This window comes from Phacochoerus africanus, chromosome 4, assembly GCF_016906955.1.
Source record: "Phacochoerus africanus isolate WHEZ1 chromosome 4, ROS_Pafr_v1, whole genome shotgun sequence".
Taxonomy (NCBI): domain Eukaryota; kingdom Metazoa; phylum Chordata; class Mammalia; order Artiodactyla; family Suidae; genus Phacochoerus; species Phacochoerus africanus.
Genome location: NC_062547.1, coordinates 1268632 through 1286717, shown reverse-complemented (window position 1 = coordinate 1286717; position 18086 = coordinate 1268632). Strand labels below are relative to the sequence as shown.

Genomic DNA, 18086 nt, shown 5'->3' with positions numbered 1-18086 from the left:
CCCATCAGGGGCAGCCCTGGCCCTCACCCCACACCATGTCCCTCTTGGCCCGTGGGCAGGTCACATCTGGGAAGCCTCCCTGGATGAGGGTACCTCTGCCTGCAAAGCGGACTTTCCCCACAACCTCAGAGAAGGCGCCCATGGGGTGCAGGCTGGCCCTGAGGTGGGGGGAGGAGGCTCCGAGTAGCCTGTGTCCCCAGGGCACCGGGTCCAGAGCTCAGGGGAGGGGCACAGCCGCAGCCTCAGGAGCCCACGTCTGGCAGGAGAGCCAGCCCTGGAATGACGCCCCACGTGCCACGTGCCCCGAGGCCAGAGCACCCCCAGGGCAGCCAGGAGACGAAGGGCTGAGCATCCTTTCCAAGCCAGGGCTGGGGCTCCCCAGCCCCCAGGCAGGGGAGGGGGCCCTGTGGCCCGGGCAGGGGACTTCCAGGAACGGGCTGGAGCCACCCTGCTCACCGCAGGTGCTCTTCGCCCACAGGGCCTTTAGCCCGGAGCCCCAGCTAGCACAGCTTTCTGCCCCGGGCGGAGCCTCTGCAGGAGGGGCCTCCCTCGTCATCCCACACTGGGGCAGCACTGGAGGGCCTCTCATTAGGGGGGAGTCCCTCACTGCCCCACCCAGAGCCCCCAAGACCAGGACCCACTTCTCCACAACCCCCCAACCGCAGGGGCAGCCTCTGCCTCGGCATTCCAGCCACCAGGGGCTCCCGGGCCCAGCCCCTGCCCTCGTCTCCTCGGGGCCTTCACCCCACTGGCCCCGGCGGCCACGTCTGCCGCTCCAGACCCCACTCGGCCCGGGACGGCCCACTGCCCACCTCGGGGCCAGCTTGGCACCCCCTTCACAGCTGAGAGACGGTGGGATGCTACATGCCTGAGGTCCCCCCGCCCGGGGAAGGGGAGGCAGGGAGACCACGCCCACCCGATCACCATCCCAGCCTCCCTCCCCTGGGCCTGCTCCCCAGATGACACCCCGGTATCCGCCCCCTGCCCCATAACCTCCCAGCCAGCACAGGTTTGTTCCCGCTCCCCCCTGCTTGGGGTAACCCCCATCCTTGCTGCTCCTCCGCCCCCAGGGCCTCCCTCCATCCCCCCGCCCCGTCCTCTCCCCACTCCTTGCCAGCACTGTATTTTGTCGGGTGCTAGGGACCCACAGATGAGAGGGTTTTCCTCCCAGGCCTCAGAGATCTTAGAAGCTGCCAAGAAAACCAGCTCTGACCCTATGGGGTGGCTCGAGGGCCACAGAAAAGGACCCTTACTCGAAGCTTCGCTGCCCCCTGCCCAGAGGGAGGAGGGACGTGGTGGAGAGGCAGGGGCAGCAAATCCGCAGCCTGGGAGACTTGGTGAGGGGACCGGGGCTGGGGTGGGGGTGGGGGACAGAGATGACAGCGACGGAGCTGGGACCCCTCCCTTCTCTCTCCATCCTCCCCCAGCCCACATGCCCAGTCCACCCCCTCCTGGGCGACCCACAGTCCGGCGCCTCCCACGCAGGCGCACCCTGATCTCCCGCCCCCCCACCCTCGGGGGTGGGAGGGGCATCTGTTCCCGTGGACCCGTCCCCTACATCCTGCTCCAGACCCGCTCGGGCCCCAGACCTGCTCCAACCCCCTTCCTCTGGAGCTGCTGCCCGCTTTCCCAGCGCTGCCCACACGTCGCCCGCCCTGTGGGAGCCGCCAGGACCAGAGGAGCGAGACCTCAGCCTGGACTCCGGGTGGGGCCACTTCCCTCCCTTGGTACCGCTGCCCGCTGTGCGGTGCCCGGCCCTTGGCTCCTGCGCCATCCTCGTCCTGGTCCTGGGTCGAAGCGGCTGCCTCAGGACCCACGCAGCTAGGGGACAGCAGGCTCTGCACGCTGCTCGGGGCGGCCGCAGCGCAGGCCTGCCCATCACACCTCTGGCCCCAAAGGCGCCCCGGCTGGTTGGGCAGCCAGCCAGGTGGGAAGGGTGTCGCGACGGCGGTCCCTGCCACCCACGTGCTCACGCGCCAGCAAACGGCTCTGGCCTAGGGGAGTCCAGGAAGGTCCTCCCGGAGCCCTGCGGAGCCCTGAGCCCTGGGCCTTGGAGACCTGCCGAGACTGGGACGGGGGGCCCCTGGGCCCCTGAGCCACACTCTCAGGCTTCCCCTTGCTCCTCAAGGCTGGGTGCCCAGAGCGGGGTCCAGAGCCAAGCCTGACGTCCCTCTGCCCAGCCCATCCCCTCCCTCTGCTGGGTGTCCTACCTCTTGTGACATGCTCCACGGTCAGTACCTCGCCTTGTCACCGAGGCGCTTCTATTTCCGCCCCCATTTGCTCAGGCCAGCCTGCCGGGCCAGGCTCGGGCGGGTGAGAGGTCAAGGCCTTGGGGTTCGTCCTGCCTGCTGGACGCCAGCATGGCTGTGGCCCATGCCGGCCCTGTGCTCGCCGTTCCCCCCTCTGCCCCACGCACCTCACACGAGGGTCTTGCCTTTCTCTTCCAAGTCACGGACCCCAGTGGGCCAAGTGCCGAGGCAGCCCCGGAGAACTCCGGGGAGCCCCCGCTCCATCCTTCAGCTCAGGGAGTCACACCAGCGTGCCCACCCCTCCGCTGACACATGGCACGCCCGGGGCTGAGCCCCCCATGACTGGACAAGGGCTGACCACACAGCACTCCCACCAAGCTGCAGCCCTGGCTGCATCTCCAGGTCCGGCCCAGTCCCTTCTTGGCGCTAGACGGCCCTCCAGGGGGGCCGATCGCTCCCTCGCCCGGCTGGGACTGCCTGGCACGGTCCTTGGAGCGTTCATGAGGCCAGGCTTTGGCACGCTCCGGGACACGCGACTGGTGGCTGGCACCGGCTGTGGCCTCTGCCATCCCCTCCCCTCTCCTCCTGCGCCGGTCCCGGATCCACCTCCCACTCCTGAAGGCCCCTTGCCTGGCTCTGCCCAGGTCGGTGCCAGAGCCGCTCTCCTCCTAAGTCCAGTCCAGGGTCTGCGCATCGTTCAAACTCGCGCCTGCCCACCTGGGCAGGCGGTGCAGCCTGGTGCTTGAACACCTGTCCATCAGCTCCTGGCTCCACCACCCCCCACCCAGAGAGAGCGCCCCAGGCCCCCAAGGGCAGGTGCGGCGGGACCCTCTGCCTAAAGTCTCCACACCATTGCTGCTGGAGCCCCAGGTGCCCTGCTTGGCCCCCAGCCCCTCCCCTGAAGACCCCAACCCTGCAGGACTGGTCGTTCTGGGAGTGCAGGGGCTCTGCCACTGAACCAGCCCTAATTCAGTCTTCACTGTGCCACCCTGGCCATGCACCCTCTGACTCTGCAGATCCCGGCTTCCCCCCCCGCCCCGGGGGGGGGGTGCTGGAGGTGCTCTGCTCCCAGATAACCCACAAGCTGTGATCAGGAGGCACCTGCCCTGGTCTTCTGCCCCCCGCCCCCCAAGGTCTCAGCCAAGAGCCGGGATTCGGACAGAAAACAGCCCCACTTGCGGGGCAAAGTGACCCTCTCCAGCCAGCGCGTGACTTCTCACGGTCCTCCCTCGTCACTGCTTCCATGAGGAGGCACAGGGTCTCACTGGGGGCTCCCCCGGGCCCCAGCAGACACAGCCGGGGTTCCAAGCCCACGGCCCTGAGATCAGGGTGGGAAACAAAGCAGTGATCAACGGGACCCCATCCTGATGGCCCAGCCCAGGGCAGGAACGCCCCCCCCCCCCACCCCAGGCCCCGTGCCTCCTCCCCCTGCTGAGTCTCCCGACTTTCTAAGCTTCTCTCTCCTCCTTCCTTCTCTCAGCCGCCTGCCTCTCCCACCTTCCCAGGGGGGCCTGGGGCAGTCGCTGGGCAGCGTGGCCCCCGCCTCCCATATTCAGTGCCCAGCCCACCTGGCCCTGGGTGCCCTTCCCTCCCTTGCAGCTGGAGGGTCCTGAGGCCCCTCGAGCATCCCCGCCTCCTGCCTCATCCACCCCTGCTCTGTTGCATCTCCCTCCTCTTGACCGTGGCCCTGTGCCCCTGCCGCCCATCCCGGCCTGTGCCCACCTGTCCTCTGTCTCTTTGGGGAGGTCCCTCTGCCCCTCACCCTCTCCACTCCCGCTCCCTCCTCCCACCTCCACCTGGTAGGACACACCTCAGCCAAGAGCCTGGGGACCTGCCGGGCACATGCCCAACGGCGCAGTCTCACCTCCACAAGCCTGGGGACCCCCCGCCTGCGGTGGGCAGCTGCCGTTCCACCCATCCCCAGCCTGCCCGACTTCTGATCCCACTCCGTGCCCAGGGCCGAGGCCCCACACCCTTCTCCCTGCCCCTCGAAGCCGCCTGGCTTCTCACCCCCGGCTACCAACCTGTGCTGAGCCACTCTGAGCCCGAGGAGTATTCCTGGGAGCCGCGTCCCCTCCAGCCATCCCTCGGGGGCTAGGGGCAACAGGGCACCCTCCCGAGGCTCCGGCAGGGACAGGCGCACCAGTCCCAGGTGCCTGGTGCACCCTGGCCCCTGCTTGCTGGCCACTCTGTCCCACTCTGGTTTGCGGGCTGGGGCTGGAGCCTGGCCTGAACCTCAGCGCTCTGGGCTCTGGCCCTGACGCCCTGCCCAGGGGGCTGGGCCACTTGGTCCCTGTACCCCCTGCTGCCGGCCTGCCCGGGGTTCCCAGGGCAGCACCCACTCCAAAAAGCAGACCACCCAATCCCGTGGCAGCACCGCCTACCAGACACCCAGCCCTGCCCGGGCAGGGCTACCCCACCCCCAGATGCGGGGCCTTGGGTGGGCCTGAGGCAGCCACGCCCCTCGGACACTGTGGTTTGCAGGCCTGGCTTCCACAGCCCCCTCAGGCCAGCCCAGCAGGCAGCCGGTCCCACCCCGGGCCCTGCTGGCCACGCCGAGGTACCCAGAGGCCTCCCTGGAGTGGCTGCCCAGGGTGGGAGGGCTGGGCACAGAACTTGCCTGTGTCCGAGGGGACGTGCATAGAGACGGGTGGGCAGAGGGCTCTGCTGGCCTCCAGAGTGTCCCCTGGGGGGCCCAGAGCCCCCTTGCACTGCACCAGCTCGGCCAGGCCCTCAGGGACGGTGTGACCGGGCAAGTGGCACAGAGGCCAGGCACCCTCTGGAAGTGAGGGGGCCCAGGGACCCCTCACTGGACCCGACCATCCCTAACCCTGGCTGGGTGGGAGAGGGGCCTGGGGAGAGCAGCGAACCCCCCAGGGGCAGCAGGAGGGGTGGGGAAGTGCCCCCCAGCCCCCTGGGGGGCGCAGAGCTCGACAGGAGGAGGGGTCAGCCAGGCTGCGGCCCTGCCAGGGCAAAGCCTCCTGCAGCGTCTGGGTGTCCCCATGGCCGCAGCACCAGTGGGTCCAGACAGGCGAGCAACACCGGTGGGCAGGCGGGTCGAGTCTCCTCCTGGCCCCAGGGTGTCTTTAATTGCTTGAACTGGATTCAATCTATCCCTGGTAGGGAATTCAATCTAGACCCTCGGGCACCTGTCACAGAGAAGACCACTCTCTCTGCCGCCGCCCCCCCCCCAGGTGAGGCACTGGGGCCAAGTGGGCCAGGGCGAGGGGTGGGGTCCCCACTCCCAAGGGGACCTGGGCCGAGTCATAGCCTGAGTGATCTTCTGTCCCCGGTTGGGAACAAGGAGCTGGCAGACCCCTGAGGCTCAGGGGAGAGGGTGGCAGGAAGCTGTGTCCCTTGGGGGCGTGTGGGACGTGGAACCCGCCCACCCCGGGTCAGAAGTTGGAAGGGTTGTGTCAGGAGCATCACCGCGCAGGGGGCTTTGCTGACAGGAACAGACAGACACTCCCTTGCCCCCTGCCCCGCCCCCCATGGCGGGAGTTCCCAGGGAGGCTTCCTTCTGTCCCTGTGCTGGCCAGCCACCTGCAGGCCCACCTGCCCCTGCCCAGGCCCTCAGGGAACACCCAAGCCCATCCCCACCCTCGGAGCCTGTCGTGCCCTCCGAGCCCTGGTGGTGCCTCCGGTGTGCCCCCTGCTCGCCCGGGGCACTGGGTTTGGGGAGCGAGCCAAAGCCACACCTGGACGGACGCTTGGGACAAGGGCACTGGCACAGCCAGGCCCTGGGGCTCCCCGCCGTCCCCAGAGAGTTCGGCAGCTCCCCCCGTGGCCTCAGTTTCCCCGTTTGGCGCTGGTGACGCTGGAGACGGACCCAGCGACTCCTGGGAGGACACGCCCCTGCTGGTGGGGACCAGAAGTTCCAGGTGACTCCCATGGCCCTAGGTGAGAAGCACGGGGAGGGGGGCAGAGCCAGGAGAGGACGGGTGTGACGCCCAGGAGACGACACACGGGGTTGGCCTTACCAGCGGGCAGAGCCGGGCTGCTAGGGACCCCGCCCAGCAGGGCCCCTCAAACCCTCTCACTGGTCCTGACCTGGAGTCCCAGCCCTTGCGCCAGGGTAGGCAGGGGGAGAGCCATCATTCTGCGTCTGCGGGGACCCTGTGGGCCGGAGCTGGGGGAGCCTGGGGCTGCCCTCGCTCTCCCCAGAAGGCCGTGGGGCCACCTGCACAGCTGGCCCCTCCCCTCCCAGAACCAGGGCGGGGGTCGACCTGGAGTGTGGAGGGAGGCCCTGCACCTCCAGGAGCTGGCGGCCTGCTCGGCACCTGCCCTGCCACCAAAGGAGGCAGGAAGCAGGCTTGCAGGCCTAGCGGGAGCCGAGGCAGGCTCCACGGAGGAGGCAGTGTTTCGGCTGCGCCTGTGATGTCTGGAAGGGCGGCCGGGGAGGAAGGGAGTTGCAGGTGGCTCAGAAGGAGGCAGTGAGGGGCCCGGCCACGGCCCTGCGGCTCTGCTCTCTCCACGACGCTGTGACTCAGGTGCCGCCACACCCCACCTCACAGGGGAGGAAACTGAAGCCCAGAAAGCACATCCCGAGGCCCGAGGATGCAGGAGCCAGGAGAGCATTCCGGCAAGGCCTGACTCCGGGCCCCAGAGCGCGGGTGGCCCGCAGCGCCTTGCACAATGGGCTGGCGAATGTGGTGGCCGAGTCGAGTTTCATCGTCTGTAAAGTAAGGGGTGACTGGAAGGTCCCCGAGAGCCAGCGGGACCAGAGGAGGCCTCGGAAGCCGTGAGGAGGATGCACTTTCAACAGGGGACCACGGAGTAGGGCAGAGGCCAGGGCCAGGGAAAGGTCCTCCGGCAGAGCGGCCGCTGCCTGAGGCCTGGCCGTGCAGGTGGGCGAGGAGGACATGTGCCCGGGGCACAGAGGAGGGGACAGGCCCGCACCCACGCACGTGCGCACGCCGGGTGGCCTGGCGCACCCCTCACCCTGCCCGCAGCCACTGTGCCACAGAGCCACGGGGTTGGGGCCCGGCTCCTGGGAAAGGCTCGAGGAGCCCAGCGCCCCAGGCAACCCAGCTCGCCGTGCCAGTCCTCCATGGGCAGCGCCCTGTCCGGCCCTCCGTGCCCCAGCCTGGGCGGAGGGACCTACCTCAGGAGGCTCTCCAGGCCCTGTTTGCTAGAATTCCTTCTCAGGAGCGCCGGGCTGCTCATCATGCTGGCGGCCGCCCGCCTGGCTGGCGACCTGGCCTGACCCCAGCCCCGGGGACGCTGCGGCCGCTTCTTCAAAGGCTGCTGCCCGCGGCCCTGTGTGGCCGGCCGCCTCCCACGGCTCCTCCTGCCTCTGGGACCCTCGCCCCCTCCTCTCTGCCTCCTCTCCCGGTCACGTCCCTCCTGGCTCGGTCTCTCCCGTCTGGCCGGCTGGCCTCTGGCTCTGCCACCCCTGTCTCCTCTGTCTGCTCCGTCCTGGCCCCTGTGGCCGCTGGGGGTCCCCTGGGATGGCTCCCACGGGCTGCCCCCGGGCTGTCCGAGTGCCCCTCTGTCCCTGTCTCCCGGCCCCTCTCCTCCTCAGGACGCCTAGCAGCTGCTCCCCGTTGGTTCCCCCCCAGCCCCCTCTCCGCCCCCCGCTCCTCCACCCCCTCCCCGCCTCTGAGACTAGTAAAACGTCAGAGAGAAAACCCTCGCCCTGCATGCAGCCCAGCAGCCTGGGGGCTTAGCAGGACCTCGGAGGGAGGCTGTGATGGGCAGCTGGCCGCCCCTCCCTCCTCTCTCCGCCGCCCCCCTCCCCTGCCCTCGCCACCTTGGCCGCCCTCCCTGCCTCGGGCTCCTCCCTCCCCCTGCCGCCCATCTCCATCCGCCCGCTGGGTGCCTGGTCCCCGCATCTCCCTCCCCAGGCCTGCCCGCCTCTCCCCATGCTGGGCCCTGGCCTGGCCCCGCTCCGGCGTCTCCCTGGCCCTGCCCGGAGGGGGTCCCACCTTCAGCCCCTCTGTCTTGTCTTTCCCTCTGTCTCTATCTCTGCCTCCCTCCTTCCCTCCCCCCTCCCCCTCCTCTCCCCTCCCCATCCCCCTCCCCTCCCTCCCTCCTCTCCCTCCTCCCCCTCCCTCCTCCTCCTCCACTTTCCCTTTGTTTCTTCCCAGCCCTCTGCTCCTGTAGTCCCCCCAAGGCGGAGGCCAGGGCACCCCAGGAATCCTCTCTGCTGCCCTCCCCAATCCCTGCCAGCCTGCCCGCAAGGTCCGAGCCCCAAGGCCCTGAGAGGCAGAGGTGACCACAGGCTCTCCCGTTGGTGTCGGAGGGCCATGCTCCCAAGAAGTGGCCAGTGGGACAAGGTCAGCGCGGTGCCCTGGCCGCCCCCTGCCCCGAGCTCTGGCCACAGCCCTGGAAGGAGCAGCCCAGCCCGTGGTTCCTCTGGTTGGGCTCAGTCGCCCCCGTGACTCACTGGAGAACACCGAGGCTAGTGGCCCGGACGAGGGAGGGAGCGGACCGGACGCGGGCTGGCCGGGAGTCACCGAGCACCAGCTCCAGACTGAGCCGTCCTACGTCCAGGAGCTCCCCAGGCTCACTGATGCTCACGACTGCCCTGGGAGGCAGACGCCACTGTACCCGTGTCCGCCACGGGGACACCGAAGCTCAGACTGGGGCCCAAGTTCGGACCGCCAGCGCTGGCAGAGCGAGAACCAGCCCGTTCTGCTGCCTGCCAGCTGCCCCAGCACTGGCCCAGCTGCCACCCTCGCTCCCATTCCGCAGAGGAATGGCCCGCTCGCATCCCCAGCTAGTCTGACCTTAGGCTGTACCAGGAGGTCAGGGCCAGGAAGCACCTGGGGATGGGAGCGGACAAAGGCGAGGTTATGACCAGACATCGAGGGGGCGGACACGGGGGTCAGTCCCCGTGTGAAGGCGGTGAGGACTGGAGGTGGCGGCAACCATGGGAAAAGTCCATACGGCCCACAGGTCCACAGGGCCCCGGGGGGTGGCTGGCTGGCTGGCGAGGACTTTGTGGGGGTCAGGCACAGACTCCCCCCAGACATATCAGGCTGCATCCCATGGCCAGTCTAGAGGGGAGCCCACAGCTTCCTCCTCCCCTGCACAACCCAGGGGGAGCCAGGGAATGTGGGGTGCGCCTCACAAGGCCCTGGCGCCCACTGCGCATCCTCAGCCTCCAGCCAGCACTGCAGAGACCGCGGGAGTCTGGCGGAAGGAGGGAGGAGGGCGGCAGGGCCAGGCCCTGGGCTGAGCAGATTCCCCCAGGGGAAGGAAGGCTTCGACCTGCCCATCTCGGTGCCTCGTGCTCTTAGTTCTGGAATCCCAGTCACCGACAGCCAGGAGCAAAATGTGCCAAGGTGTATTCAGTTCAAAAGAAGGAGAAATACTTCCACAGGGTAGAGGGCTGCCTTGGGATGGCAGAAGTTCCCCGTCTCTAAGAACTTAGAATCGCACAATTTTTAATCGGAAACTGATGGGTCGGAGGCAGCAAGAAGAGAGCTTTAATGCGGTGGCCAGGATTCACAGTTTCACAACGAAGGCATGTCCTAGCAGGAACAATAGGGTCGAGTATCTGATGTCATCTCCACTTCTACTTGTCCATACATCCTCCACCCATGCATCCATCATCCATTCTCCATCCATCCATCCATCCATCCATCCATCCATCCATCCATCCATCCCCTATCCATCCAAACAGGCTCCATTCTCCATCCGTCCATCCAACATCCATCCTCCGTCCATCCATCCAACTTCCATCCTCCGCCTGTCATCCACCCATCTATCCATCCATCCATCCATCTATCCATCCATCCAACAAACCTCCACCCTCCATCCATCCACCCATCCTATCTCCGTCCTCCATCCATCATCTATCCATCCATCCAACGTCTATCCTCCACCTATCATCTATCCATGTATCCATCCAGCCTTCATCCAGCCATCTATCCAGCCATCGTGCATCATCGATCTATCCATCTATCTATTCATCCATCTGTCATCCATCCATCTGTCCATCCAGACATCTATCCATCTATCCATCCAACCTCCATCCTCCATCCATCATCTAGCCATACATCCAACTTCCATTCTCCACCTATCATCCATCCATCCATCCTCCATCCTCCTTCTTCTGTGTATAGTCATCTGTCTTTCCATATGTCAACTATCAATGCACCAACTTCTCGATATACATCCATTCAATTATCATGTAAACAATAAATTCTTCCATCAGTTCATTCAGTCCATTCAAGCATCCATCAGTACATACGCACCCATGCCCATCCCTCCGTCTTTACATCTCTTCACTGAGAAAATATCCACCCACCCACTCATCTATCCCTCCATCCAACATCCATCCATTTATTTAAATGTCTTAATGCATGTAAAACATGTGAAACACTTACGTCCATCCATCCTAAACATCATAACTACATAACATATGTTAATTACTGTTATCTTTTATTCATCAATTTGTAGATCTATCTGCCCAGGTGTCCAGCCAGTAGTGAACTAGTTATTCACTCTTGAATCCATCCTTCTATCTCTCCAAATGTTGTACTATCTCTACATCCAAACATTTTACAATGTATCCTTCCCATTCTTACCCCCATTTATATACATGCCTGTCCATCCATCCGTGTATCCACCCATCTTCCCACCTAGAGAGTCAGGCATCCAATTGTGCATGAATACATATGTTTGTCCTGCCATGTACATATTTGTCTATCATCTGCCTTGAAGGCCATCCAAATGAGTTAATACTTAAAACAATTGTTGGAACACAGTAAAATATCAATAAATGTTAGTTACTATTATTTTCATCCATCTATTCACTCATCCATACCTCATCTAACCAACTACATATTTATTCATCTATCTATTTATCTTTACATATTTGTCAACTTATCCATATTTTTTTTCTTTGTTGGCTGCCCCATGTCGCATGGAGTTCTCAGGCCGGAGATCAGATCCTAGCCACAGTGGTGACACACTGCAGCTGCAGCAATGCCAGATCCTTAACCCAATGTGCCAGTCTGGTTATCGAGGCTGCATCCCAGCTCCAGAGATGTTGCCAATTCCATTGCACCACAGCAGGAACTCCACTTCTCTCTATCTTTTTTCAACACATGTATTGAACATTTACTGTATTCACTTTTTAAGCACTGGAGTTCAGAATTAACAGTCTCCGTTCCCACAATGATATTTCGTAGGTACGAAAAAGCCCAAATATATGCTATAATGTATGACATGAAATTTCCTGGCTATCTTTCTGTTCCTCTATCCCTTTCCATATCTGCCCACCGGTTCACCTAACAATCTACCCATTATCCATATCCGTCTATATGCACATCTATTCTGAAAACCTTCTACTCATCTGTCCAGTCATCTACCTGTCTACATTCCATTTATCTACCCATCCACTACTTCATCCTTCCACTCCATGTGTCCATCCACCTATCCACCCACCCGTCAGTCATCCACCTATCCATTCACTCATCCATCCACCAATCCATTCACTCATGTATCTACCCGCCCTCCCATACACTCATTAATCCACCCATTCATCCACTCATCATCCCTCCATCCACCTATTCACTCGTCCATCCGTCTGCCCAACCATCCACCCATCTTTTCACTCATCCATCCATCTATCCATTCACCCATTCATTCACCCATCATTCATCATCTATCCACCACCCATACACTCATGGATCTACCCATTCCTTGATTCATCATCCATCCATTCATCTATTCACTCACCCATGCACTCATCAATCCACCCATCCATCTACCCAATCATCCACCCATTTTCTCCCTCATCCATCCATCCATCCATCCATCCATCCATCCATCCTCCAATTATCCATTCATCCATTCATCTACAAGCCATTCATCTACCCATCCATCCATATATCTACCCATTATCCATCCACCCATTCACTCATCAGCCATCTATCCACCCACCCATCCATTCACTAATCCATACATCAGCTCCTCCATCTAATCACAACCTATTCATCCATCCATCATCCAGTCGTTCCCGCTTCCTACCTTTCTTCATCTATTTTTCTTTCATTCATGCTTGTCTCTCTTACTGAGTCTTTCATTTTCTTTTTCTTTTATTGTGACATAGTTTATAAGCATGTGGCTGAAGAAGAGAACAGACCCTCTCTCCAGTAGGTCTGCTGCCCCAACAGAACTTAAATAGAGGCTGGAGAGGGAGGGGTCTGTCTTCTTGTTCAGACATTCTCAACACACACACACAGGCACACTCACAGAACAGCTGTATCCCAATAAAAGGTGCAACAAGAAGTGAGACCCCACAGGGCTGGCGTGTAGGATGGGGTCAGGGTTGGGGGTCTCAGTGGCTCCTGGGTGACTCTGAATAAAGCAGTGTTTCTGAGCCCTCCTCTGTCTTACATGTGCCCCAGTCCAGCAAAGGGAGAGGGGCCACGGTGGGTACAGTGATGACACTTGGATCTTGGGAGGGGCTGGGACCAGGAGAAAGGCTGCAAACTTCTCTCCAAATCCCTCTGGGGTCAGCTGACCAGATCCATTCGTTCCAAGTCCCATTCATCTTTTGGGAGAGGAGGAGAGGGTAAGTAGGCAGCCTCGGGTTAGCTCAGAAAGGAAACCATCAATAGAGCAGGTTCTGTCTAGGGAGGAGGGGGCACGGGCAGCTTTGGAGCAAGGGGCTCATGTTTTTCCCTGGGAGCAGGAAGGAGCAGCATCTGAGATCCCACCTGCCAGGCATAGAGCAGGGATCCCTCCTGGTCCTCACCTATATCCTGTGCGACGGCTGGGGAAGCCAAGACTCCAGAACCCACCACCACTACCCACCGCTTACTGTCACGCCCCACCCCCCTGACAGCTGTGCTGCTGATCTCTGCATGCCTCCCCTCCCCCAAGCTGACCCCCTCCAGGCCCCGATCAGAGGTCTGAGTCCCTCCCACTCCTGCAGGGCAAGTGGCTGCCTCGGAGGGGAACACAGGCTGCTCCTGCCTTCCCAAGAGAGCCCCTCCCTGCTGGCCAATGCGACAGACATGCTCCTCCCGCCATCCCACCAACTCCCAGCTTCCCAGCTCAGCGGCAGTTAGCTGATGGAGTGGGAACAGACAGGCCTGGCTTCCTCTCTCACCGCACCCCCGACCTCACCACCTACCCCTGTCTGGCACTGCAGGGCGTGCTGGCTGGGCAATATCAGGAGGCATGACTTTCTCAATCCCCTCATCTAGAGACTCCACACCCTCACACGCCCCGCCTGCCCCTCTCTGCGGCCCCCGGTGCTGGGAAAGGAGCGGGGGCTGGGCTGGCTTCCCTGGCCCTGCCCCCCCCCCCCCCCCCCCGGGCTCTCTGCCTGCTCTCCAAGCTCTCCAGTTCTGACGCATGATCAACTTGGGTCTGACTGTCTACCCTGGGGGCACTCAGGGTTTGGAGAGGTTTGGGAACTCCCCCCGCTGGCTGTCTTGTGGCCCAGGACCCCCAGTCTCCGAGAAGGCCTCTTCAGGAGCCCCTGAAAAGGGGACCCCCAGCTTCAAAAGGCTGGGGCCTGGGAGAGAAGCTGAGGTCTCCTTTCTAGGCCCCATGGGGGGACCAGCTCATGCTGGCCAGGCCGAGTCCCATTTCTGCTCTGGGGACAGTCCCTAGGCACGTCTTCTGATCTTTGCCCCATTTGGCGGGGGGGGGAGCCTCGAGAAGGGCATTCTTCCCCTTCAGGGAGACCTCAGAGAGCAGTGGTGCATGGGGTTACTGAGTGCCTGTAAGGGGCAGCCCAGCCACCCAGAGTCCTTGCAGGGTCCCCAGGGGCCTGTGCTCCCCAAAGAGAGCCCTTGCTGGGAAGCAGGGAGAGGAAGCCCCAGGCCCAAAGCCAGCAGCCTCCAGCAAGTTTGGCCCTTACGCGTCTGCCCTTGGAGGCACCTGCCTCAGACTGAGCCACGAGAACCCTGGTCTGAAGCGGCTGGCATGAGGCCTGGGCGCTGAGCGCCCGTGACGGTGCCCACAGAGTGCCAAGGCCTCGGGCCAGGCAGAGTCGCCCCAGGAGCACTAGGCCAGGTGTGGCAGGTGCAGCAGCCACACGCTCATGCCCTGGACTCGGTGCCCGACGCCTCCTCCCCTGCACTCAGAGCCAGGAGAACAAAGGCGACACCCCGCCCCACCCTTGCCGGCCCCTCTGGTCTCTGCCTGTTGCTCAGGCACCCTCTGAGGGATGCCGAGGCAGAGGCAGGCTGGGGCTCCGGGGAGGAGCAGGCAGCACTGCCCCCACCCACAGTGCCACCCTGCCTGGGGCCCACCCGTTCCGGCCCCAAGACCCTCCTCTCCTGCCCGTTTTATGCTCCAGGACTGTTTTATGAGGAGGCAGATGGGGACCCGGAAGGGAAGGGGGTGGGGACGCAGGGAAGGGTTTCTGCTTCCCTCCCTAGTGAGCAGGGGGGGCCCCCCCGCAGCCACCTCCCCTCCCCCGCGGGGGGCTGCAACGGGTCCAGATGGCGGGGGCAGGAGGAGGCGCAGGAGGAAGGCATCCATCATCTGGCCTGAGCTGAGCGCCTCCTCTCCCGGGGACATTTCCGGGCGCCCGAGACCCCCGACCTGAGGGAGGGGAGATGAGGCCCACCTGGGCGTCCAGAGGCCTGACCTGGCTCTGACTGCCACGTCCGGGCCTGGACCCCATGCAGGGCTGGGGAAGGAACCCCAGGGTGTGGCCCCAACCCCTCCGCCCCATCAGCCTGCTGCATGGTTTTGCCTGGCTCACCCTCCTGAGTGGACTTGGGCACTGCCCACAGCTCCAGGGCCGCATGCCCGGCTGCACCAGGTGGTGCTGGCGCTGCCAGAGAACAAGAGGCCAGGAGGGCCACCGGGTGCCTGGCTGCATGGGGGGGGTCCAACCTGAGGGTTTTGCCCCTCCCATCCCAGGCTCCTGGCGCCCGTGGCACCCTCAGCGGGACGGGAAGAGGACGTTTCCCAGGGTGTCCAGGTCTCTGGGCCGGCTCCGTCCCTGCCTCCAGCTGCCAGCTGCCCGCAGCCCACGGGGACCTGTGGCCTCTCTCGAAGTTCCTGGAGCTAGAGGGCAAGGCCGAGAGAGCCTGCAGGGACAGACGGCCCAGGAAGGGACCCTGCTCGGGGTGGCCCTGCAAGCTGTCCCTGCCCTGCCCTTAGCTCCACATACGAGCAGTGATGGAGGCAGCGTCACCTGGAACAGGGGCCTGGGCCTGCCTGGTGGGCACCTGGTCCCACCCCAGTCAGGGTCACCCGGGGCCCCGCGGCCCAGGTCCCCCCCAACCCCCAGGTGGGGAGGAGAGGACTAGGGCTCCAGTGGCAGCAGCAAAGGGGGCTGGGGAGTGGCCACCCGGGAGGGGGGTAGCCTGGGAAAGGGGTGGGGCAGCCAGGTCGGTGGAGGAAGGACCTGTGAGGAGTCTGCAATGATTCTGGCACCTTCCAGAACTGGGAAGAGCTGGGAAAGCCAGACCCTGGGGGGAGGCGAGGTCAGCCTGGCCGTCCTGGGGCGGGGCGTTGGCTGCTCTGTGGGGAATGGTCCACGCATGGGAGGAGGTGGTCGGGCAGCTTCGCGGAGAGAGGGGGTCCTGGCCCAGCAGGGAGGGGCTGGGCTGCGGCTGGGGAGGCCGGGCCTCTGGCCAGCCTGTCTGCAGGTGGCAGCAAGATTTCTGCATATGGTACAAATGCAGGGAAGACCCAGCATGGCTCTGGGGGGGGGAGGGGTCAGGGTGCCTGGGGGCATCCGAGAGCCTGGGGCAGTCTGAGGGGCTGGCCCACCTGGCCAGGTGGAGGGGCACAGCCTGCCCTGGGTCCAGAGACCCTGATGCGTCCGCCCCCCTCCCGCCCCGGGGCAGCATGCCCAGGGCTGGGGTGGGTGTCCTGGGCTCCAAGCCAGCCCCAGCAGACCCTGCTCATTCCTGGCCGTCTTGGGGGCCCCAGGTGGGACTTCCCAGGCCGCAGGTCCCTGCCTGGGCATCGGGGATGTCTCCCCCCGCTTTCTACCCAGGAAATCCCCCACTTCCCTTAGTCACCTTGTGAAACGAGAACCCTGCCCGCCCTGGGTCTCAGTTTCATTCTGAAAGGTCAGTGCCGCGCCCCGCACCGGGGGGTGAGGTCGGGGTGTAGGGGGGAGGCCCCAGGCTCCAGGGGCCGGGGGTGCATCTGGCCAGCTCTCCAGGCAAGCTCCAAACACACCCTGCAGGTGCAGCCCGAGCCCCCAGGACAGGCACCAGCCACCCGCCTGGACCTGGGCTGGTGGCCGTGCCCGCCACCGCCTGCTCTGTCTCCTGGGCATGTGCGACAGCTGGTAGGGGTGGGGGCAAGGATGCGGCCAAGGCAGGGGAAGGCCTGGCCAGGCTCCTCAAGTCGTGCCCTATTATGGGCAGGAAATGACTGGAGGGGCCCAGGGCTCAGACGGCGCTGACGTGAGGAGCCATTTCTGAGCAAGGACACAGCTGTGGCCCAGTCACCTGCTGCACTTGAAGTGACCTGCCTGCCTGGGAGGACGAGGCCACCTCCTCGGGGCCCACAGCCCGGCCGCGCCGCCCTCCCTCCCACTCAGCCCCCGACAACCCTTAGGGGGCACACTCAGCTTGAGCCCAACCAAACCCCAACTGCCCGGCCGCTGCCCGGCCTCCCCGTCCCCGGCACTCAGCCCTGCATCCCCCACACCAGCGCCCCACAGGGGATACAGCAAGAAGAGGGCCTCTCACACGCACGCAGGCACACACACAGCACACACGCAGGGACACAGGCACACAGAGCCATGCACACAGGGACACACACAGCACACACACACAGGCACACACACGTGCACACACAGAGGCACACACACGTACACACACACACACACACACACCCCCGCAGGCACCTGCATCCTTCGCCTAGACATCACAGAGTCAAGGACCTCCGGCAGAAGAGCTGGGGTCAGAATCCCCTTTTCAAGTCAACTCCGAGGCTGTGCGGAGCCCTCCCCACATGGCCGCTCAGGCGGGGGTCCTGGTGCGTCCCCCCTCCCCCAGCAGCAGCTCTGGGGCAGGTGGGAGTCGGCCCTGGGTGGCCCGTCTCCATCCTGTGGGTGTCTCACACCTCCCTCCGGTCTTGGGGCCCCCGCTGCTTCCCTTCCATCGCCTGGGCAGCAGCGCCCCCGTCCTGCTCCGGGGCCCGCGGCCTCTCTCTCCAGAGGGCTCCTCATCCCTGTCACGACATCTGTCCATCCCCAAGTCCAGCTCCGCCCAGGGCGAGGCTCAGCCTGGGCACCTGCCCATCGCCAGCCCTTCCTCCAGCCAGAGACCTGTCCCTCTGCCGCTGCACAGGCTCACAGAGGCTTCCCGAGGAGGCCTGGCTCACACAGTTTCTCTGCCCAGCTCTGGCCGTGGCCACACAGGTGACCCTTTTCACTGGCCACCCGCACATGGTCTCAGCTGATGTCCACTCGCGTCCCGCAGCCGACCAGCTGTGCCCGCCCGTGCTGCGCGCCTGCCCGCATCCTCGGCCTCCGCCCTCACCGCTGGGAGGGCAGCCTGGGGGAGGGGCCAGCTGGGCCTCAAGCACAGGCTTTGAGGGTCCCGAGGCCACGGGTCCGCTCTTGGCCAGGCTTCCCCAGCCTCAGCCCTGTCCGCCCAAGGCCTGGCCTCTTCCCCGGGGCTCCCTACCAGGCGTCCCGGCCTCTTTGTCCTGGGTGTGCACCCCACTAGCTGGTGGGGAGCCCGGCCTCTCCCAGGGAGGCCCAGATGCAGGGGCAGACAGAGGAGACCTCTCCCCGGCCTGGGGTGAGACAGGGTGCCAGGACGGGGCCCTGCAGCCTGTGCGCCTCCCCCGAGCCCCTGGGGTGCCGTCGAGGGACCTCTGGTTTGCACATCCCTCCCCCGCCCCCGGGGTAATTACAGAGACCGAGGCAGAAGGCGGCCCGCC

The 18086-nt window shown here is 64.2% G+C and overlaps 1 protein-coding gene across 2 annotated transcripts in view; it reads right to left on the bottom strand.

Annotated features, from left to right (window-relative positions):
- The window catches only part of LSP1 (lymphocyte specific protein 1), a 34464-nt gene that overhangs the window by 15097 nt on the left and 1281 nt on the right, over positions 1-18086 (bottom strand). The window contains exon 1 of one of the 2 annotated variants that reach the window (XM_047774925.1): positions 7354-7528. The exons of the other annotated variant lie outside the window; for it this stretch is intronic. Coding sequence (XP_047630881.1) covers positions 7354-7418 — 65 coding nt within the window. The 5' untranslated portion in view covers positions 7419-7528. Of the gene's footprint in view, positions 1-7353; positions 7529-18086 lie in introns of those variants that run through there. 2 annotated transcript variants of the gene reach the window in all.